This window comes from Hyperolius riggenbachi, chromosome 11, assembly GCF_040937935.1.
Source record: "Hyperolius riggenbachi isolate aHypRig1 chromosome 11, aHypRig1.pri, whole genome shotgun sequence".
In the NCBI taxonomy this organism is placed as follows: Eukaryota; Metazoa; Chordata; class Amphibia; order Anura; family Hyperoliidae; genus Hyperolius; species Hyperolius riggenbachi.
The window spans coordinates 238488317-238513255 of record NC_090656.1 but is presented as its reverse complement, the minus strand read 5'-3'; the positions used below and the strand labels follow the sequence as shown (position 1 = coordinate 238513255).

The 24939-nt window shown below is 43.2% G+C and overlaps 1 protein-coding gene across 1 annotated transcript; it reads left to right on the top strand.

Moving 5' to 3' along the window:
* The first annotated feature begins 3832 nt into the window (after positions 1-3832).
* On the top strand, positions 3833-16012 carry RAG1 (recombination activating 1). Its single transcript, XM_068261650.1, has 2 exons — positions 3833-3903; positions 12337-16012. The coding sequence occupies exon 2, from the start codon at positions 12341-12343 to the stop codon at positions 15476-15478; it is 3138 nt and encodes a 1045-aa protein (XP_068117751.1). The 5' UTR covers positions 3833-3903; positions 12337-12340; the 3' UTR covers positions 15479-16012.
* Positions 16013-24939: the final 8927 nt, after the last annotated feature.

Sequence of the window (24939 nt, the reverse complement as noted above, 5' to 3'; positions counted from 1 at the left end):
GTGTGTGTGTCCGCAGCAGCGTGTGTGTGTGTCATGTCAGCAGCAGCAGTGTGTGTGTGTCGTGTCAGCAGCATCAGTGTGTGTGTGTGTCAGCAGCAGCAGTGTGTGTGTGTGTGTGTGTGTGTGTGTGTGTGTGTGTGTGTGTGTGTGTGTGTGTGTGTGTGTCCGCAGCAGCGTGTGTGTGTGTCCGCAGCAGCATGTGTGTGTGTGTGTGTGTGTGTCGTGTCAGCAGCAGCAGTGTGTGTGTCAGTGTGTGTGTGTGTCAGCAGCAGCAGTGTGTGTGTGTCAGCAGCAGGTGTGTGTGTGTGTCAGCAGCAACGTTTTTAAACGTAAGTGTGAACCGGGCCTTATGCTGGGAATACACGGGTTGATTCTGGGGCTCGATTCTGTGCCCAATCGTTTTTGGCGCTCGATTCTGTGGGCAATTCTCTTATCTTCCACTCATTTTTCTTATCTTTTTCCATCGTCCCCAATGCAGAATCGAGCGGCAAAACGATCGGGCGGCAGATCGGACGTGTCGGAAATTATCTATCGAGCCATCTTATCAGTTCAGAATCAAGCCGTGTATTCCCAGCATTAGGTTCGGGCTGATCTCTACTACTTTCAATGTGTACAGTATAAGCTGTTATTCTGTTCCTGTACTGCTAGTAAACTAGCGGCAATGTGTACAGTATAAGCTGTTATTCTGTTCTTGTACTGCTAGTAAACTAGCGGCAGTGTGTGCTGATCTCTGCTACCTCCAGCGTGTACAGTATAAGCTGTTACTCTGTGCCTTTGCTGAGCGTAAACTAGCTGCAGTGTGTGCTGATCTGTTACCTCCAGTTTGTACAGTATAAGATGTTGCTCTGTGCCTGTACTGACAGTAAACTAGCTGCAGTGTGTGCTGATCTCTGCTGCCTCCAGCGTGTACAGTATAAGCTGTTACTCTGCCTGTACTGATAGTAAACTAGCTGCAGTGTGTGCTGATCTGTTACCTCCAGTATGTACAGTATAAGGTGTTGCTCTGTGCCTGTACTACTAGTAAACTAGCGACAGTGTGTCCTGATCTCTGCTACCTCCAGCGTGTACAGTATAAGCTGTTACTCTGTGCCTGTACTGATGGTAAACTAACTGCAGCATGTGGTGATCTCTGCTGTCTCCAGCGTGTACAGTATAAGCTGTTACTCTGTGCCTTTACTGATAGTAAACTAGCTGCAGTGTGTGCTGATCTGTTACTTCCAGTATGTACAGTATAAGGTGTTGCTCTGGGCCTGTACTGACAGTAAACTAGCTGCAGTGTGTGCTGATCTGTTACCTCCAGTATGTACAGTATAAGCTGTTGCTCTGTGCCTGTACTGATTGTAAACCAGCTGTATTGTATGTACAGTATTAGCTGTAAAGCCTGGTACACACATACAATTTTGAATAGCCAATTTTACTACTTCTAGGTATTATGAGAGCTCAGCTCTGTTCACAGTATTCAAAGTCACTTGGCTACATACTACATGTAGTGGTAAAATTGGTCAGTGAGTGACCAATCAAAATTAAATGTGTGTATGCAACTTTATTCTATGCCTATACTGCTAGTAATCTATCTAATTGAAGGCTAGGGGGCTCCATCCAACATTTTGCTGGGCAGGCCCATTATTATTAGGTTACACTGCTGTTAAGTTCATGTATCTTGGTCCCACCCATGGCCACACCCATTTTTGCCACGGCACACTGCGCGCACCGCAGGTCCTTCCCAGCCAGTGCTCATTGGTGCCCTGGATCTTTTAGGATCCTAGCAACGCCCCTGTTTACTATAAAAGGATTCTACTGTAATTCCTTCAGACTGGCATCTTGCTACTGATTGCCCTATTTCCTCTGGGTGCTGCGTATGTTTGCAAATTGAAGGTGGCCCCCATGCTGCTGTAAAGCTGAATTGATATAGCCATGCCATGCACAGCTATGGGGATTCGGATATGTGTGTGCATCGGGTGTTGTGGGGGGAGGGGCTGTTGTTGCCGGGAGGGGGGGGGGCCCACATCCAGATTCCGCATCGGGGCCCAGAGGTTTGTAGCTACGCCACTGCTTCCATTCCATTTGCATCCTTCACTTCAATGTGTATCATCCATGTACTGCAGCCCCCCTTCCATTTCATGTGCCGTCCCCTCTTCCATGTGTAACATCCATGTACAGCAGCCCCTTCCATTCCATGTGCAGCCCGCTATGTGTAACATACATGTGCAGCAGCATATTTCTGTATGCAACCTCCTCTCTTATGCTTCATACACACTTGAGATAAAAGTTTTTGGAAAAGGCAAGAACACAGACCAATTTTACCCCCTTCCATGTAGTATGAGAGCCATACTCTACACAGTCTATTCTATGGAGCTGCACTCCCCATCAGATAAAATCTTTGCAAGATGCTGCACACAAAGATGCCCGTACACACTCAAAAGATCATTATCTGCAAAAGATCTGTTCCTGCAAAAGATCCATTCATGCAAAATGCATTCATAGTCTATGAGATCTGCAGATCATCATACTCACCTTGTTTAACTGACATTCATCTGCATATCTGGCAATCATCTGCAGATCTGAAAATCCATCCTGGTGGATCTGATCTGCAGATGATTGTCTGTTAAACAAGGTGTGTATGATGATCTGCAGATCTCATAGACTATGAATGCATTTTGCAGGAATGGATTTTGCAGGAACAGATCTTTTGCAGATAATGATCTTTTGAGTGTGTACAGCATCTGTGTGTGCAGCATCTTGCAAAGATTTTATCTGATGGGGAGATCAGCTCCATAGAATAGACTGTGTAGAGTATGGCTCTCATACTACATGAAAGGGGGTAAAATTGGTCTGTGATCTTGCCTTTTCCAAAGACTTTTATCTCAAGTGTGTATGAAGCATTAAAGGACAACTGTAAGGATATGGAGGCTGCCATATTTAATTCCTTTAATGCAATGCCAGTTGCCTGGCTGTCCTGCTGATCCTCTGCCTCTAAAAAGTTTAGCCTCGGACTATGAACAAGCATGAAGCATATCGAGTGTTTCTGACATTATTGTCAGATCTGACAAGATTAGCTGCATGCTTGTTTATGGTGTTATTCAGATGCTACTGCAGCCAAATAGACCAGCAGGGCTGCCAGGCAAATAGTATTGTTTAAAAAGAAATAAATATGGCAGCCTCCGTTTACCTCTCACTACAGGTGTCCTCTAAGTTTCCAGCCTCCCTAGACCTCCACCTATATGCCCCTGCTACTAATCCATACCTGTGTGTAAATCCAAAGTGTTTATTTAGTGCTAAGGATGAAGTTATAGCTGCAGACAGCAGCTCTGACATGAGGAAGGTGACATTTGCGCTCAGTAAGCCATCAGATGGTATATTTAGATCTGTGATTGGAGATTGACTTTTATAGAAACGAATCTGTTGCTCTGATTCCCGATCTGCAGCAGGTTGGCAGGGGAGACGGTTCAGGTCGGGCGAGGGCCTTACACTTGTTTGCTCCCCGACTCATCGGGGTCTGTTGACATTTCATGTGACCCACAAAAACAGCAAAGCATGTTTTTGAAGTGTCACAATAACACAGCTGTGTTACACTGCTCTGCTCAAGCCACCAACCAGCCAGATGACAGCCTTGCTCAGCAAAGCATTGCGGTTTAACCACCGCTCTCCAACACAAACACACTGTCCCAGGTGCAGGGGGAGGGGGGCCAGGCCTTGGGCGCAGCTGCCGCAAAGGGGGTCAGTGGAGCCGCTGCCGCTGATTGGCTGCCAGCCTGGCTGGGACTATTTGAATTCTGTCATGAATGGTATATATATAGCGGCTCACAGGTCTTTCCTGTTAGAAAAAAAAAAGTCTGCCTGTTGGTATCCTGAACTGAGAATTTGCGTGACATTTCTGCGAGAGCAGCGACATACAGACAGCAGGTAAAGTAGCTAGACTTCTCTGACTTGTTGTAGTGCCAGGTTAACTGACCAATCAGCGACCAGAGTCACGACCTAGGCTGACTGACCAATCCGAGACCAGAGTCACGACCCAGGCTAACTGACCAATCTGTGACCAGAGTCACGACCCAGGCTAACTGACCAATCAGCGACCAGAGTCACGACCCAGGCTGACTGACCAATCCGAGACCAGAGTCACGACCCAGGCCGACTGATCAATCTGCGACCAGAGTCACGACCCAGGCTAACTGACCAATTAGCTACAAGAGTCATGACCGAGACTAACTGACCAATCTGCGACCAGAGTCATGACCCAGGTTAACTGACCAATCAGAGATCAGAGTCACGACCCAGGCAGACTGACCAATCGGAGACCAGAGACACGGCCTCAGCTTCCTCTTACTAGAGGGAGGGGGATAATGACCCAGGCTAATTGACCAATCAGAGACCAAAATCACGACCCAGGCTAACTGACCAATCAGGGACCAGAGTCACGACCCATGCTAACTGACCAATCGGAGACCAGAGACACCGCCTCAGCTTCCTCTTGGTAGAGGGAGGTTGATGCTGACCCAGGCTAATTAACCAATCAGAGACCAGAGTCATGACCCATGCTAACTGACCAGTCAGAGACCAGAGTCACGACCTCTGTATCCCCTTGGTACCTATATAGTTAAATATTGCTGTGTAATATAGGCACTTTCAATGAACATAATGCTTTACAAATGTTCAATTTATTTTATTTAATGTAATTGTATTTAATATTTTTCTATTTCAAATTGTACAAGGACGGAGTAACAGCTTATACTGTACATACTGGAGGTAGCACAGATCAGCACACACTGCAGCTAGTTTACTATTACTGCAGATGTAGAGTAATTTCTACCTCCGGCATGTACAGCGTAAGCAGAGATCAACACACACTGCTGCTAGTTTACTATCAGTACAGGCACAGAGTAACAGCTTATACTGTATATACTGGAGGCAGCAGAGATCAGCACACACGGCAGCTAGTTTACTATCCGTACAGATACTGTACACTTTCTAAATGGTATGGCATTGCAAAGTGGGGCTAAATTATTACTACAGGTATGTTGCATTATTATTTAGGGCTACATTTTAAGTATATTTAAGTAGCTAACACTAAAAAAGACTCTGAAAGATGCTGGTGTTTTCTTGCTGAAATTGCTTGTTTCATGGCAGTGGTATTTAAAGTGGGATTGTACTCCCAAAACTAAAAGTTCAGTGACTACACTTGGTTACATAAGGGAACATTTGAAACCATTCCCTATGTGTAAAATTGTTTATTTTCACTTCAGAGAGCAGTAGATCCTGGCATATCTATGGTCATTGGCAAACGCAAGAATTCTCCTGTGTCTACACTATGCCCCCCTCCCTCTGCTAAAGTGACTCAGCTGTTGCCAGGGCGATGTGTCTATTAAGGGGGGGGGGGGGAGAGACTTAGAGGGAAGATACAGGCACAGGGAGATTACTGCCTTTGTTGATGACCAGAGGCACGGAAGCTTCTACTACTCTTTTCAGTGAAAGTAAATATTTTTACACACTGGGAATACTTGGAAATGCTTTCAAATGTTCTTTATGCAATTAAAGTGTACTAGAGATCTAAAAATTGCAAGAATCAATATTGACCTGGGGCTTCCTTCAGCCCCATAAACACAAGTGTCTCACCGTCCTCCTGCGGTCTGCCGTTCAGTTGTGGTCAGTCTCGGGCGTCGGCGTAAACTGGCGTTTGTGTTCAGGGGCTCAGTGCTTCTGAATCTTACTGTTGGGCTTGTCTCTGCCTGCTCATCCCACCCCAAATATTCTCTGGCTTTCTGATTGGCATTTCTAATTTCTGATTTAAAGGGAACCTAAAGTGAGGCTTCCATATTTATTTCCTTTTAAACAATACCAGTTGCCTGGCAGCCCTGCTGATCTATTTGGCTGCAGTAGTGTCCGAATAACACCAGAAACAGGCATGCAGTTTATCTTGTCAGTTCTGACAATAATGTCACCTGATCTGCTGCATGCTTGTTCAGGGGCTAGAGATAGAGGATCAGCAGGACAGCCAGGCAATATGAAGTGTTTAAAAGGAAATAAATATGTCAGCCTCAATATCCCTCTTGCTTTAGGTTTCCTTTGAAGGAGAACTCTAGAATTGGCTAAATCCCACTGAGGGCTGGTGCACACCAAGAGCGTTTCTGAGCCCTTTACAAATAGCTTGGCTAATGTTACTCTGTTAGGCCTGGAACCCACTGAAATCCGCAAACGCAAAACGCAACCGCTAGCGTTTTGCATGAGCGGTTTGCAAGCGGATTCATGCGAGTTTTCGGTCGCGTTTTGCAACAGTGTATTTTTTTCCTCAGCGGTTGTGTAGCGTTTTGCGTTTCGCGTTTTTATCCTGATTGGTCCTGTGAATTATTTTTAATTTTGTTACAGTGTGCTGAACCGCAAAACGCTAGCAAAACCGCTCAGTTTAGGTTTTGCTGAGCGTTTCTGCTAGCGTTTCAATACTTTACATTGAAGCGCTAACTCTCCCAAAATGCTGCAGGTCCTGCGTTTGCGTTTCTGGGAAACGCAAACGCTCCTGTGGAAGTTGCCCCATCCATTAACATCAGCTGAGCGTTTTGGCAAAACGCTAGCGTATCGCAGCACTGCCAAAATGCTCAAAAAAACGCTCTTGTGGGTTCCAGCCCTGAGGGTGTTAGCATAGCTGTGTTGTGTTTTTTTTTTTTTTTTTTTCAAAATTCCAAACGCACTGCATGTAGCAGTTTTTTTTTTTTTTTTTTGCATGCGATTCAGCTTGAATGAATGATGAACAGACATGCTCATTCATTCATAAATCGCTTCACAAAATCGCAATCGCTAAGTGCTAAGCGCTAGCGATTGCTATTGTGATTTTGGTGTGCACTAGCCCTAATTCTGTCTGTTGCATTAAGGCTGCTGTCACAGTGGGACGTTACAGGCGCACGTTAGAGCAGCCTGTAACGCAGCCCAACTCACAGCACTGTAAAATCAATGGGCTGTTCACAGTCCCCACGTTGCGTTACATCGTAACGCTGCACATTCTGGGAAAGTGCAGCCTGCTGTGCGTTATACTGGGCTTTAGCTGCATTAGACTGCTTGCACATGCTCAGTGACTAGCCACATGGCTAATTAATTTTCACTGCACTGTGTTGACGTAACCTGGACTCATAGGCCTCGATTCATAAAAGAGCCTGCGAGCGGGGAAAGTGGAGCGGGGAAACACCGCTGTCGGTATTTCCGCCTTCAGGGTGTTAATTCATAAAAATGTTTCCTGTTGTGACAGGCGTGCGGAGATACTCCGCTGTAGGCAGGCGTTAGGCTGTCGGGAGACATGCGGAAGCCGGAGAAGCAGGCGGAATCCCTCCGTGCGGTGTTCTCTCTGCAGCTGCTTGGGAGGTCTGTCCCATTCACTGCAACGGATTCCGCACGCTTCTCGCCACATCAGAGGTAGCGGTAATACCCGTCCGCATACCGCTACCTCTAATCTTTATGAATTGACATTTGTTACTTTTGCTGTGATAATCACCGCGCAAGGCGGTGATTGATCACTCTGCTCGTGGATGTCGGCTTTTCATGCGGAAAAAGCCTTTATGAATACATATTTTGCTGTGTGGTCGGTAAAGCGAGCGGCTTTCTGCATTTCCTCATGCGGAAATGCTTTATGAATCGAGGCCATAGTGTTGTCCGGGTCATGAATGAATCGTTCATTTGATCTGGATCTTTTTTGTAAGTCGAATCTTTCGGATCATCACAATGAAAGATTCGGTTCACAGTGGATGTCTGTCTGGAAGAAACAGGAACATACAGAATGTACAGTGCAGGGAAAGTCCTGTCCTGCTAGTCATTTCACCCCCAGTCTGCTTCCCTAGTAAAATGATTCAAATTATTTGCTTCGAAGATCCGGATCTTTTCAATGATCCGATTCGAATCATCCGAATCCTTGAAAAGATTCGGACTTCCCATCACTATCCTGGAGTGGCTGTTCTATCAGTATAGATAGAACGAAAACAGCACACCAAGAGCCGCTTAACGCTCAATCTGACGTCCAACTTCAACACCACCAGGCGTTGCGTTAGGGGCACGTTATGCGACCTTACCGTCCCCTAAAACGCAACGTCTTGGTGTGAAAGAGGCCTAAAGGGAACTTGAAGTGAGAGGGGATATGGAGGCTGCCTTACCTATTTCCTTTTTAATGATACCAGCTGCATGGCATTCCTGCTGATCTATTTGGCTGCAGTAATGTCTGCATCACACCAGAAAGAAAAATGCAGCTAATCCGGTCACACTTCAGCCAGAAACATGTGATCTGCATGCTTGGTCAGGGTATATGGTTAAAAGTATCAGAGGCAGAGGATCAGCAGAGCAGCCAGGCAATCTGCATTATTTAATAGGTGATAAATGTGTCAGCCTTCCTATCCCTCTCAACTTGAGTTCCAGTTAAAGGGAGCCCGAGGTAAGAGTGATATGGAGACTGCCATACGGGTTTCCTTGTAGACGTTGCCTGGCAGTCCTGTTGATCTTTTGGCATATGTAGTGTCTGAGTCAAAACCATGGAACTAGCATATGGCTAATTCAGTAAACCCTGAGTCAGCTGAGTCAGATCAGTCATCTGATCTGAATATGATTGTTCTGGGTCTATGGCTAAAAGTATTAAGCTGAGTACACACGTACGATAACGATCGTTCAAAAACGAACGATAACGACAATTGGACCGATAATCGTGCGCTCCAAATTTTCCAACGATCGTTTTTTGGGACGATAACGACCGTTATCGTTCAATCCGACCGATCCAACCCGGCGGATGTTTTCGAAAGATAATCGTTCAATCGTTGCAGTGTGTACAAAGATCGTCCGATAACGCATGTTCTTATTGCCTGTCATAACGTCACTTCCGTTTGCGCACGCATTTTTTAATCGTTCGTCGTTCAGTACTTTATACTTATATCGTTCACGTGTGTACACAATCGTTCATTACGAACGATCTTTTCCGTCTAATTTGAATATCGTGTAAACGTCACGAATCGTTCGTAACGAACGATCTTTATCGGACGTGTATACGAACCTTTAGAGACACAGGATCCGGAGGACTGCCAGGCAACTGGTATTATTTAAAGGACAACTGTAGGGAGAGGTATAGAGAGGCTGCCATATTTACTTAAGCAATGCCAGTTCCCTGGCTGTCCTGCTAATCCTTTGCTTTTAATACTTTTAATCATAGACCCTGAACAAGCATGCAGCAGATCAGGTGTTTCTGACATTATTGTCAGATCTGACAAGATTAGCCACATGCTTGTTGGTGGTGGTGTTCAGACCCTACTGCAGCCAAATAGATCAGCAGGGCTGCCAGGCAACTGGTATTGTTTAAAATTAAATACATATGGCAGCCTCCATATTCTTAAGCAATACAGAAATCCCAATGCTGCAACACAATATTTAACAGCACCAGGGAGTCAACCAGCAAAACCCCTCATCCACCATAGGGTTACTTCCACACATAGAACAAAGATGCTGGGTCTCTACCTGAATTTAAGGCCGGCTGGATAATTTTATTGCAAGTGCCGCAGTGCAAAGCACAACGTTTCGACCGCAGAGGTCTTTCTCAAGTGCTTCATTTTCTTCTCACTACAGTGGTCCTTTAAAAGGAAATAAATATGACAGCCTCCATATCACTCTCACCTTGGGTAAGGTTCCCTTTAAAGTTTTGAACACTGTTTCTCAATTGCTTGTAATATGATTTGATACAATGCCAAAAATAATACTTTTGCTGTTTAATACATGGTGTATGAGGTAAATGTTTTTTCAGAAACCTTTTCACTCCTAATGATATAAATGATTGTATCTATCTTCCGTCTCCTAAAAATGACTTTTGAAGATATTCCACAGTTTTATTTTATGTTTAAATCTACTTTTTAAGTTTTAACAGTTTTTTATTGTTTTTGCTCCTCAATGACACATTCAATGAAGTATGCCAGAGCTAAAATCTATGAGCTATTGACCTTTTTATCTCTTTCCTGCTCTCAGAAGCCATTTTCTGCTAGGAAAGTGTTTTATAGTTGTAATTTCTTATCAGTGAGGGTCACACTGTAGTCACTTCCTCTCAGGCCTGGTGCACACCAAAACCCGCTAGCAGATCCGCAAAATGCTAGCAGATTTTGAAACGCTTTTTCTTCTTTTTCTGTAGCGTTTCAGCTAGCATTTTGCGGTTTTGTCTAGCGGTTTTGGTGTAGTAGATTTCATGTTTTGTTACAGTAAAGCTGTTACTGAACAGCTACTGTAACAAAAAACGCCTGGCAAACCGCTCTAAAGTGCCGTTTTTCAGAGCGGTTTGCGTTTTTCCTATACTTAACATTGAGGCAGAAACGCATCCGCAATCCAAAATCTGCAGCAGCCCGGGAGTATGCGTTTCTGCAAAACGCCTCCCGCTCTGGTGTGCACCAGCCCATTGAAATACATTACCCTAGCGGATCCGCACCCGCAAGCGGATCGCAAACCGCAGCAGAACCGCTCTGGTGTGCACTAGGCCTTAGTCAGGACTGAGTCAGCCACTTACATACCTGATATGTAACTCTTTCAGGCAGAGAAAGAAAAAAATGAACACAGTCTAGTTATTTGTGTGCTAGGCACTGTACATACAGATGTCTATCTCATCATGTCACATATCACCTCGGGTATCGTTTACGCAGCTGATAACTTTTCAAGGATGATTTTTCAAGTACCGTATATACTCTAATATAAGCCGATCTGAGTTTACATCAAGCAGTAGCCGATTGGCTAATGCCTTGTACACAACATGCAATTTTACTGTCAGATCGACTGGAAATTTCCCATTGTTCAATCCATTCCAGCATTACCAAATCTGCTTAGGATCGAGAAAGGGATAGATTTCGAGGTGAGTGCTGCACAAAATTCAATCCTTTCTCGATCAGAAGCAGATTGGACATGCTGGAAATTATCGAACAACTGGAAATTTCCCATCGATTTGATGGAAATATTGCATGGTGTGTACCTAGCCTAACTCTGTCCAACAGACAACAGTGGAAGACTTTGGGAGAGGTTTTTTTTGTTGTTGTGAGGGCCATAAGTTTTTAATGTAATAGGTGTGAATCACAAGACTTGTTATGGTGACCCTGACCTCTGATGCACCCAACTGAATTGCACAAAGTATCCCTTCAAGAGTAACTGTTGGGCATAAAATAAAAAATCAATTCTTTATTTTCATCTGGTAAATAAGTAATAAGGATGCTAACCAGGCAATCCAAACGTTAAAATCACTATTAGTTTTCTTGTTGATAAATGATCAGTCCCCAGTTTACCTGACTCTTATTTGGTACGCACAAAATTTGGTACACAAAAAGGAAGTTGCAGGGCATGCTGGGTTGTCCTTTTTTGCTTCTCTACTTCCCCTCAGACTTGACTAATGCAGCCTGATTGGCTGAAGCCTCTTTCCCTCCTGTTTTCCCCTCCCACACCTCTGTTCCTCTCTGATTGGACAATATTTCTCATGCTGAGCCAATGCACTTTCTATAGTGAAGGGCAGGCAAATCAGGCAGAGGAGAGTAAGGGAGGAAATGACATCAGGATTGGCTTCAAAAAAGCCCCAGTTAAAATTGGAAATGCTAAGAAGGGTTTTCTCTTTTTTTCTTACTGTAGAAAAATCACTAAAATCAAAACGTGTACAGTACAATACATATTTTCTGAAGGTAGAGCAAGTATTTATCTACTTATATATGTGTTTGTTTGTTTTCTGTGATAGTATGGCTGACAGCTCCTCTTTGAAGTGTTCCTGAGGCGACATGTGTCATGATGAGAGAAACATGTGTATGCACAGTACAAAACATATTAATAACCAGGCTGTTTTACTTGTTTGTTTTTTTGCTGCCAGAACGTGTTAATTTTTAGGCATGGAAGTGACAGCTTCTGTCTTGTTGGTACCTTGTAGGGAATATAGTAAAAATCACTGATAAGCAAATTACAGCCATAAACGTTTTCCTGGCAGAATACAACTTTAGAGGGCAGAGAGAGAGAGAAAAAGGTAAAAAGTTCATGTATTTTATAACTCTGGGACACTTAATAGGCTGCCACTGACTAGAGAAAGTAAAACATTCAACCTACTTTGTAAATGTTTAAATATAAAAGAAAAGCATGGGATATATGTCATTTTTAGGAGTAGGAAGATAAATATAATTGTTTATCTCATCAGTTTCTTTTGACCTCAGGTTCACTTTAATGGCAGATTTTTTATCAACATGTGTGTTGGGTAATCTGTAAAATCAAACCAGCACACTGATGAAACAAGCCACAACCTAATCATAACACCTGAAAAGTACAGGAAGTGTTGCTGGTAATGAATGTAATTAATATTTGCTCTTTTCTTTTTCTCGTCCTCAGGAACATGGAGTCGCCGCTGGTCTGCACACCACGGGATCCGCTGTTCAATGATATTCACGCGCCATACATGAGATTCTCTGACTGGAAGTTCAAATTGTTCCGCGTGAAATCGTTGGAAAGGACTCCATCTCAAGAAGAACAGGATGACAGTGGGGTGTCCTGCACTGCCTCTCAGGAGACATCTCCTTACTTTGATGACCACTCAGAGGACTTCAGCCTTGAGCCATCATCACAATCACATTCAAAGTCTACACAAGATGAAAGCATGATGGTCAATGACTCTGAACTGAGAAGGATGGAGGAAGATGCTCACACAGCACTTCTGCAACATCTGTGCCGTGTGTGTGGCGTCTCCTTCAAAATGGATCAACAGAGTAGAAGCTATCCAGTTCATGGTCCCGTGGACGACGAAACCCAAGAAGTCCTAAGGCGGAGAGAGAGGAAAGCCACTTCATGGCCTGACCTCATCTCAAAGGTTTTCAAGATTGATGTAAGAGGTGACATGGACTCCATCCACCCCACGCGCTTTTGTCACAACTGCTGGACCATCATGCACCAGAAGTTCAGCAATTCTGCCAGCGAAGTTTATTTTCCCCGTAATAAAGCAGTGGAATGGAAAGCCCACTCTACCGCTTGTGACATTTGTAGTTCCTCGAAAAGCTGGGGCAAAAGAAAGGGAGGACACATCCAAAGTGGACTCTTGCTGAAAAAGCGCAAGACTGGCTTGGAGCCAGGTAAAAAGAACAAAAATGGGAATAGCACATCCTTCTGGAAAAACAGCAAAGCTCTCAATCAGATAAAGACTTGCTGCAAGAAAATCCACCTCGATGCCAATCTCCTGGTTGTGGACTATCCTTCTGACTTTGTTAAATCAGTGAGCTGTCAGGTGTGTGAGCATATCTTGTCTGATCCGGTGCAAACTTCGTGCAAACACCTGTTCTGCAGAACTTGCATTCTTAAATACATCAAGATCATGGGCTGCTACTGCCCAGCCTGCAGGTACACTTGCTTTCCAACTGACCTTACATCACCAGTGAAGTCTTACCTGAACATCTTAAATTCCTTGGTGCTGAAATGCTCAGTGAATGGGTGCGATGAAGAAGCCTCTCTTGGAAAATATTCTCACCACATTTCCAAACACAAAGATATTAAAGGCAAAGAGGCCTACTCTCATATTAACAAAGGCGGTCGACCTCGGCAACACCTGCTTTCACTGACGAGAAGAGCTCAAAAACACCGCCTTAGAGATTTGAAGATGCAAGTGAAGACCTTTGCAGACAAAGAAGAGGGTGGAGATGTTAAATCGGTTTGTTTGACCCTCTTTCTGTTAGCCCTAAGAGCAAAGAATGAACACAGGCAAGCCGATGAGTTAGAAGCCATCATGGAAGGTAGAGGGGCAGGTCTTCACCCTGCTGTTTGTCTTGCCATACGAGTCAACACCTTCCTGAGCTGCAGCCAGTACCACAAAATGTACAGGACAGTAAAAGCTACAACTGGCCGCCAGATCTTTCAGCCACTCCATGCTCTTCGAAATGCAGAGAAGGCCTTGCTGCCAGGTTATCATCCTTTTGAATGGAAGCCACCTCTGAAGAATGTGTCCACTAGTACTGATGTTGGTATCATCGATGGTCTCTCTGGACTGCATCGATCCGTGGATGAGTATCCTGTAGATGCCATTTCCAAAAGGTTTAGATATGATGTGGCCTTAGTGTCAACTCTGAAAGACATGGAAGAAGATATTCTTGAAGGGTTAAAATCAGAAGATTTAGAAGATTACCTAAGTGGTCCTTTCACTGTAGTGATCAAGGAATCCTGTGATGGGATGGGAGATGTCAGCGAGAAACATGGCTGCGGTCCTGCTGTTCCAGAGAAAGCAGTACGTTTCTCATTTACAGTCATGAATATCAGTGTTCCTAACAAAAATGGGTCAGTTCGGATTTTTGAAGAAGCCAAACCAAACTCTGAACTCTGCTGCAAGCCATTGTGTCTAATGCTGGCTGATGAATCAGACCATGAGACTTTAACAGCCATTTTGAGCCCTTTGATAGCTGAAAGAGAAGCCATGAAGTCCAGTGAGCTCATGCTTGAAATCGGCGGAATTCTCAGAAGTTTTAAATTCATCTTCCGTGGAACAGGCTACGATGAAAAGCTTGTGAGGGAAGTGGAAGGACTGGAAGCTTCAGGTTCCATCTTTATTTGTACACTCTGTGATGCTACTCGCCTTGAAGCATCTCAGAACTTGGTCTTCCATTCTATCACCAGAAGCCACTCCGAGAACTTACAGCGCTATGAGACGTGGAGAGCCAATCCCTACCATGAATCTGTTGATGAACTTCGTGACAGAGTCAAAGGAGTTTCTGCAAAGCCATTTATTGAAACCCTTCCATCCATTGACGCATTACATTGTGACATTGGAAATGCAGCTGAATTTTATAAAATATTTCAGTTAGAAATAGGAGAGGTCTACAAAAACCCTAATGCCACCAAGGAAGAGCGGAAAAAATGGTCCACTATACTTGACAAACACCTGAGGAAGAAGATGAACCTAAAACCAATAATGAGAATGAATGGAAACTTTGCCCGGAAGCTCATGAGTAAAGAGACAGTAGAGGCCGTCTGTGAATTATTACACTGTGAAGAGAGAAAAGTAGCTCTTAAAGAACTTATGGACCTTTATCTCAACATGAAGCCAGTTTGGCGCTCTTCATGTCCTGCCAAAGAGTGCCCAGAGCTGCTGTGCCAATATAGTTATCACTCTCAACGTTTCGCAGAACTCCTATCCACCAAATTCAAGTTTAGATATGAGGGCAAGATTACCAATTACTTCCACAAAACCTTAGCCCATGTTCCAGAGATCATTGAACGTGATGGTTCCATTGGGGCTTGGGCCAGTGAAGGCAATGAGTCCGGCAACAAACTATTCAGGCGTTTCAGAAAGATGAATGCTCGTCAATCAAAAATCTACGAGATGGAAGACGTGCTGAAGCATCATTGGCTTTACACCTCCAAATATCTCCAGAAATTTATGAATGCCCATAAAAGTCTAAAAAATCAAGGTTTCACTGTAGATCTAGAGCCTCAGGCAGAGCAAGAGGATAACCTAGAATGCTCTATAGATAATTTAGAGTCAATAGAATTCTGAGTTTAGTGTTCAGAAATCTACACTGTTTTGTGTTGCAACTAGCATTGACTAGGTGTTCTGTTTGAATAAGTCTAGCAGAGAGTCAACAGATAAGGGCCAGTCAAAGTCCTTGTTGATGGTCACACAGGGAGTTGTGAATAATGCAGGGTGCAAAGAGTTAACTAAAAAGCTCTGAGGTGTAGACTGGTTGTAGCTTACTGTAGAAATAAGTTCATTATCACTTAACAGAGTACTATGCCCGAACTAAGAAATGTGCATAACATCCATAGCTACCCGAGGAAAATATTCAGGATAACTTCAGAATGGAATATATTTAGAAACAATAAGGCTGAGTGAGGAGCAATATATTACAGCACACCTCTGACTTCCTGTCAATGAATTACTCTCAATTAAAACAGCATGCTATATTTTGCTACTCATTTTTTATTCTGGTAGCAAATGTCAAATAGCTCAATGTTTGTGCAGTGGTGGGAACTTCAGCAGTCATAGTTGTGTGTGGAATCAATAATTTATTCACACATATCTAGTGACGTATACATTTCTGATGCATATTGAAGCAGCGTAAGGCTTTACTATAGACTTCAAGAAATTTGTATTAAATGCATTATTAGAATAATGAAAATGTTCATTAATGTATTCCATCTAAATGGTTATATTAGGTACAGCAACAGCTGTTTTATTTAAATTTTGAAGAAGTATTATACAGCTGTTTTTTTCATTGACAACTATACATTATTGTAAATAATAAACATGAATAACAAATATTTAATTTCATCAAAATGGTTTGTAGAAGTACTCCCCCCACCCCCTTTTTTAAAGAGAAAAAAAAAGATAATTTATTTTTCAGTTTATTGCTTCAATTACAGAAATGGCAAAATCTAAAGTCTGGTACACACATCGAATTTTAATTGGGCAATGTTACCACTGCCATGTAGTATGACAACTTACCTACACAATCTATTCATAGTGTTTAAAGTCTGTTGGTACTCTGACTACATGGAGGTGGTAACATTGGTCAATAAAAATTGGATGTGTGTATGCTCATTAAGCCATCAGCTTTCTGCAAGAGAGCATTGTTGTTCCAAACATATCAGTGTCTGACACATTTTGAGCTATTTTCTTGGTTTAAGCAATATTTTTAAGAAAATGTTAATAATCTATTGTAAAGCAATGGCAGTTAAGGTCATTATTATTTTTTATGCCAAAGGTATCGTCGTCAAATAATTTTTGCAGAAGTTTTTCAGTGGAAATTTTTAATGCAACAAAGTAACTAAATATTTTTTTTTAATACTAAACATTTGTGTTTGCTATTTTAGCTATTGTTTTCATTATTTTAATGTCTTGAATACTTATGTCTAGATACTTTCACCAAACTTTTTAAAAAGTTTCTGTTGATTTTTTTTTATACAAAAATATGAATTAATACTTTTTTGATTCTCTCTGAAGTTGTTATCTTTTTGTCATTACTTATTTAAAGTGCAGGGATTTCAACAACAAAAAAAGGGGGGGGGAGGAGGGGACTATACAGTCTTCTTATCACTTCTCCAAATCTACAGGTAAAAATAGTAAAAACCTGAATATTGTGCAAAAGTCCATTTATTTCAGTAATTTAACTTAAAAGGTGAAACTATTAAATGAAATAGAATCATTACATGCAAAGCGAGATATTACAAGTCTTTATTTGTTATAATTTTGATGATTACAGCTTAGGAGAACCCCACAATCAAAATCTCAACGCATAAGAATATTGTGAAAAGGTTCAATATTCGAGGCTCAAATTGTCAGACTCTAATCCGCTAATTCATCCAAAACACCTGCAAAGGGTTCCTATTTCATATATTAGTTTTACCTTTTAAGTTGAATTACTGAAAGAAATTGACTTTTGCACAATATGCTTTTTATTTTATTTTTTTTACCTGCATTGAAGCAGGAAGCCATAGTACGGGTGTGGATGAATAAACTACATTGCGAAAAATAAAATATATGGGTGTGTGTAAAAGTAAAATTTAAAATTTTTAACACTTTTTTTTATTTTATTTTTTTTAAAGTTAGGGTACATTCACACTAAGGCCCATATGCAATTCGTTTTTTTCTCCTAAGGGCCCGTTTCCACTATCGCGGAAATCGCTGCGATTCCGCAGAGTTTCCCTGCACATGAATCGCTCGGGGAAACAGGGAAACTCTGCCATAGGGGAGAATGGCGCCGCCGGACGAATCGCTTGCAGTAGCGATTCGGCCGGAACCCCCACCCACAGAATTTGCGGCGGAGGCTGCGATTCCCATAGCCGTGCATGGCACGGCTCATGGGATTCGCCTGCAATCCCGCCCACCCCGCTCAGTGCCGGCGTGCGTCTGCGAGAGTGGAAACAAGGCCTGAGTTTTCTTGCTGATGTTTTTAAGCTTGTCATTAAAATGCCTTTTAAACCCCCAGCAAGCAAGAAAATACTCAAAATAGTTTTGATAGTACTCTGCTAACTAATTGTTGGTACCTTTTCAATTGCTATGTGCTGGAAAGTTAATTTAATAGAAAATGAAAAATGATCTCCTAGGAGAAAGCTCAGGTGAAAAAGTTAATTGCATATGGGCCTATGTGCCACAACAATGAGGGAATAATGCTACGTACACACATGCGACAACGATCGTTCGTTAAGAACGACGAACGAACTTTTAATTGATGAAAGAACGACCTAAGTAAAGGTAGTTTTAAAATGTGTGTAACGATCTGATCGTTAGAACGAACGTTACATCACAGAAAGCAACTATTGCGCCTGCGCATAAAAATGAGAAGTTCCATGGAGAAATAGTGAAATGCGCATGTCAAGCCTAGTACGAACGATCGTTTCCAACGATGTACTACTTTTGCAAACGATCGTCGTTGGTTAAAATCCGCCGAGACAGAACTTTCTTTTGTAGCGATTTGGCTCGTTCGTCGTTTGCCTTAATAGTCGGTGGTTCGTTTTTTGTAACGATCGTCGTTGGTAAAGATCGGGGAACGATCGCTACAAACGACTATAGTCGCATGTGTGTACGCACCTTAAGTCAGTATATGTATTATTTCATGCTATGATCATTCTCACACATATCCAGACATGCACTGTGGACATTATAATGTGGCGGTGTGAACACGCCTATACAGTTGTATGGACAGTTTGGTAACACAGTGTAACGTAATTGGCACAGTGTGAAAGCACCTTTAGCATGAGGACATTTTTGAAATTTACTTTCAATTAGAATGTTTTTTGTTGTTTTTATTTCTTTTCATTTTATTTTGGAACTACTAATTCAGGGTTGTGGCATAGTTGAAAAAAAATTCAGCGTTGTATCTTTAAACATTTAAATCAATCAATTAATATTCTTGTGTTGTACAAACCTTATCTATTTTTTTTTAACAATTACATAGTTTTTGTGTGTGTGTTTTTATTTTTATGTAAACAATTTTCCTTCATCTTTTATGGCTATGACTAAGGCCCAATTCACACCTAAACCCGCAAAGAGTTATTTTTCCACGATTAACGCAGAAAAATCACTGGACACTGCAACGTTCTGGGAGCGATTGCGATTAGCGGTGCTATGCATGCTAATCGCAGTCGCTAATCGTGAATCGCCGGCAAAACCGCAAAATGCGGCAGTGAGAACACTGCCATAGGCTTACATGGGCTAGCGGTTTTTAAAAACCGCTAGCGTTTTGCGCTGAGTGGGAATCGCGTGATTCATAAGGGCTGATTCATAATCATGTGTCAGCCTTCCTGTTTTGTTTTGACTCTACAATAAAGTCTATTATTTTAGCCTATTACTGTTCCACGGCTGATTTGCAGATTGAGGCCCAGTGCACACCAAGTGGTTATGGATGTGATCCACCGGCCACATCCGCCTGTAAAACCGCTTGGCTAATGTATTTCAATGGGATGGTGCACACCGGCGGTTTGAGGTTTGTAGCAAACCGCAAATGTGCCTCCTGCTGCACACTTGCGGTTTGCAGAAGCGTTTTTGCCTCAATGTAAAGTATAGGAAAAACGCAAACCGCTCTGAAAAATGCTACATCAGAGCAGTTTGCCGGGCATTTTTTGTTACAGAAGCTGTTCAGTAACAGCTTTTACTGTAAAAGTATTAGTAATCTGCTACCCAAAACCGCTCCCAAAACCGCTAGGTATGTTTAGAAAACCTTTCTAAACATGCCTAGAATCGCTCTGTAATCTGCTCCAAAAACCGCTAGCGTTTTGTGGATCTGCTAGCGGTTTTGGTGTGCACTGGGCCTCACAGCTACTTGTTGTAATCTTTGCCTTACACTAAATAATGATTTTTTTTTTTTTTTTTTTTCTGTGGTGTTGCAGCACAAAGCAGCTGTTTGGTCTGCCAGGCTGATTCAGTTAGTGGTGAGGGGGGAAGGGTGGCATTTTAGATGGGAATTTCTGACTTTTTTCTTGGTAACTGTCAACTGTAAGCTCTCATTTGATCTAATTTGCTATTTGATTACACTTTTTAATGTGTTTTAATTCAAACTGTTACTTTATAGTTGAAATGTGTGCTTTGTTTTATGCAGTCTACCTCGGGGTATTTTTTTTTTTTTGTGTGAAAGATTGCACATTGTTTATTTTCATAACTAGGAAAGCGATACAGACACCTTTGTCTGCCCAGAACAAAAAATATATACTTGATGCCCAAGATTAAGGCTTAGCTCACGCTGAATGCATGCGGCACATTACAACATCTTTAAAGCAAACCTGTAGTGAAAATAAACTTATGAGATAATGAACTATATGTGTAGTACAGCTAAGAAATAGAATATTAGTAGCAAAAAAAATCTCTCATATTGTTTCCAGTACAGGAGGAGCTAAAAATAAAATTGTTATCGAGTTAAAGAGCTTCTCTGAGCTCTTCGACCCACTGGGTGGGATACAGTCCTGTTTTCTGAAGCACTTAAAGAGAAGGTCCAAGCTCCCCCCAAAAAAACAAAATCCACTTACCCGGTGCCTGGTTGTCTCTGGTGCCTCCCGTTGTCCCGTGCTGCAGAAGCCGACCTGGCGGCTTCCTGGCCGGCTTCTTCTGCGCTCGACGGCGGCGGTCACGTGGTCCGGTCAATGTCCTCAGCATCTTACTACGCAGAACTACTGCGCAGTACAATGCTGATGTCGTCGGCCAGACCACGTGAAGCGCAGAAGAAGCCAACCTCGCCAGGTCGGCTTCTGCAGCGCAGGACAACGGGAGGCATCGGAGCTGCGGTGAGGAAGCCCCGAGTAAGTGGATTTTGTTTTTTGGGGGGAGCTTGGGTGTTTCCTTTAAACAGACAAACATTATGAGACAGCTTGAGATAAGGTTTTACTGCAGAAAAGTTCAAAGAGTCATTGTTTCTTAGTTTTATGGCTTAAAATGCAGAGTGTAGTTTCTAAACTGTAACTATGACAGAATGATGCAATGTTAAAAAAAAAAAAAAAAAGCTATATAACTGAAAATAAAATGGTCTCTCTTCTTTGCTACTAATGTTTTATTCATTATCCATACTACAGATATAATTGATCATATCATACCTTGTTTCCCTTCAGTTTTGCTTTCAAACTACTAGCAAGCAAGAAAATATTCAATAAAATGTTGATGGTACTTATTACTATATTAGCTAGCTATGTAATATTAGCTGATAGGAGAAAACTCAGGTGGAAAAAGTTAGTTGAATAAGTATCAGTTTAAAAAATGTTAATGATGCCAGCTTAAACATGTGGAAAGGGCGATAATTGCATTGATGCAAATTTTATTCTTATGTAATGCAAATATATGGAAATTTCACATTATTCAATTGAATGTAGCTGCTGCCTATATTTGAAAACAATTGGCATAAAACTTGTATCAACTCAGAACTTTGCGGTTCTAAACTTTTTCGCATCCTACCTAAAAGCAAAACAAGATGGACTAGATTTGGGATTCAATTCAAGCAAATGGAGAGGCGTATTTTTATCCTTTTTTTTTTTTTTTTTGTCTCTCATTCTTTATCTTGTGTAAATTACTTTTGAGAACGTTTACACTTTACAGTTGCAGAATTACATTTAACTATTGTTTTCTTATGACTGATAGAGCTGACTACTGAAAAGGTAATTTTTTGATTTTGTTTGAAGCTACTTTCACACTTGCCGCGTTTTTGTGCACCCTGGTACTCCCTGCCGCTCACCACAGGGCCAATGTAGTTCTATGGAGACGTACGCACTATTGCGGTGTGACGGCAGTAGTGAAATTGACGTAAGCCCACCACAACCTCTGCAGTGCTTTGCTGCATGATCCGTTCCTAGCGCACGGAATATGCAGCTATGCAAGTCTATGGCGTTGTGGCAAGTATGCAGCACGGGCGATCGCGTCAGCAGTGCACATGCGCAGAGCAATGGTTATCCAGTCATTTATTTCCTGTCTAGCAGGGAGTACGTCACTGAGTGGGGGGAGGGGGGGGAGTGTTAAATCAGCCTAAATGATGTAAATATTTAGAGTGCATTTGAAATGCATTTTTGAACATGTTTTGAATATTGCAGACTGTAACTCATATTGATGTTCATTGTTTTAAAGTTATTGGAGTATGATTATTGCATTAATAAAATTTTAAAACCACATCTGCGTGAATTGATTTCTTATTAAATAAGAACAGGTTGATAAATAATTACCTTCACACATTGGTTATATAGGACTTACAAGCAACAATGTGGAATTAGGGCCCTTATCCACTGCATTCCCAAAACGATTTTAGGAATACATGCATTTTTTATTTTTGGAATGCAAGAGTACTGGTGTTTTAATATCCGGTTTTTTTCCCCCCCTAAGGCTACTTTCCCACCAGGACGTTGCGTTTAGGGGACGTTATAGGGCGCATAATGTGCCCCTAACGCAACGCCTGGTGGTGTTGGAGCAGGACGCTACCAAGAGCCGCACTAAAAGCAGCTCTTGGTGCGCATGCTCTGTCAGATGTGCTGCGGAGACCACGTGAGCGGAGCTCTCCGCATCACGTGGTCCCGCCAGCCAATCAGCAGCCGCTCCTGGAAGTAAACACCGCAAGAGCCGTGAATATAAAGTAGCCATGTGCCTGGCTACGTAGCGGGCTCTCCCCGCCTCCTCTCCACCCACAAAAAAAAAACACCCATACTGAGCATGTGTACAGTAACCAGATTTTTGTAGGCTCAACCTGGGACGGGGGGAATGGGGGGGGGGGGATGGGGGGATAGGGGGGATAGGGGGAGCGGCGCGCGCAAAAATGTGGTGTCTGCAGCGCGCGCGAAAAATGGGCGTGGCCATGACATTCTATGGGCGGAGCTAACGTAATGATGCAACAGCGAGGCATAAGAAAGCAGTGTTTACGCCGTGATGTGGTCAAACGTGGATTCACATCATAGGTGTGCAGAAACTGTGTGATGCTATTTAATAGTATGCCATAACCCCAAAGCAGCAAACACAGCCAACTATGACCATTAAAAATAAATGCAGCAACAGTTACCCCAGACACCACAAAATAAACGCAATGGGCAACATGTCAGCACAAAATAAACGCATTGCGGGCAACATTTCAGCACAAAATAAACGCATTGCGGGCAACATTTCAGCACAAAATAAACGCATTGCGGGCAACATGTCAGCATAAAATAAACGCAATGGGGGCAAACATGTCAACACAAAATAAACGCAATGGGGGCAAACATGTCAGCACAAAATAAACGCAATGGGGGCAAACATGTCAGCACAAAATAAACGCAATGGGGGCAACATTTCAGCACAAAATAAACGCACTGCGAGCAAACATGTCAGCACAAAATAAACGCACTGCGGGCAAACATGTCAGTACAAAATAAACGCACTGCGGGCAAACATGTCAGTACAAAATAAACGCACTGCGGGCAAACATGTCAGTACAAAATAAACGCACTGCGGGCAAACATGTCAGTACAAAATAAACGCACTGCGGACAAACATGTCAGGACAAGATAAACGCACTGCAGGCAAACATGTCAGTACAAGATAAACGCACTGCGGGCAAACATGTCAGTACAAGATAAACGCACTGCGGGCATACATGTCAGTACAAGATAAACGCACTGCGGGCAAACATGTCAGTACAAGATAAACGCACTGCGGGCAAACATGTCAGTACAAGATAAACGCACTGCGGGCAAACATGTCAGTACAAAATGAACACAATTTGGGCAAACATGTCAGTACAAAATGAACACAATTTGGGCAAACATGTCAGTACAAAATGAACACAATTTGGGCAAACATGTCAGTACAAAATGAACACAATTTGGGCAAACATGTCAGTACAAAATGTACACAATGTGGGCAAACACTTCACCTGCAAGAAAAAGCATTTACTCACCTGGCAGAAGACGTCCCTTCACGCAGCCGGCCTCTGGTGCCTCTGGTGTGTGCAGCTCCCCCTTGCCTGGACGATCTTCAATCTCCCGCTCAGCCTCTCACAGGCAGAGCAGGGCTATGGCAAGATGGCGTCCGGAGGCGGAGCCCTGTACTGCAGACACAAATAGTCTCCAGTACAGGGCTCCGCCTCCGGACGCCATCTTCCCGTAGCCCTGCTCTGCCTGTGCCTGCCGGAGGAGGACAATGCAGGCTGGAGCGGGGCTGCGGGGAATGAACTAGCGCAGCGTCTAGGAGACGCTGCGGCTAGTTCATTGTACGGTGGCCAGAGTCCCGAGGCCGGGACGTCCCGCTGCTAAAAGCGGGACGTTTCCTGGGACCTCATGCAACCTGGGACAGCGCCCCCCGAAGGCGGGACGCGTCCCGGGTAAAGCGGGACGTATGGTCACCGTAAGCATGTGCAAAGTCTAACGCGGCTTAAGCCGCTAGAACGCACAGTATGCTGCACTTCAAACGAACGTGCAGCGTTACTGTGTAACGCAATGTGGGCACTGTGAACAGCCCACTGATTTTTCATTGCTGTGCGGTGGGGTGCGTTACAGGCTGCTCTAACGTGCACCTGTAACGTCTCACTGTGAAAGCAGCCTAAAGGAAAAAACACAAGGCACGCTGCACCTGTATTTGCACTTGGCTTAGGCCTCTTTCACACCAAGACGTTGCGTTTTAGGGGGGGGACGTTAAGGTCGCATAACGTACCCCTAACGCAACGCCTAGTGGTGTTGGAGGACGACGCCAGAGTGAGCCGCGTTGTGCGGCTGTTGGTGCACCTGTTTTGTGTGATACTCTGCGGGGACCACGTGATCGGAACACTCCGCATCACGTGGTCCCGCCGGCCAATCAGCGGCTGCTCCAGGAAGTAAACACTGCAGTAGTGATGGGAAGTCCTGCTCTTTTCAATGAATCGATTCATTGAAAAGAGACGGACTTCCTATCTCTACTGTTCAGAATCGATTCAGAGGGAGAGCAGCAGGACTGAACCTAGTAATGGGAAGTCCGGCTCTTTTCAATGAATCGATTCTGAACAGTAGCGATAGGAAGTCCGGCTCTTTTTAATGAATCGAGCCAAA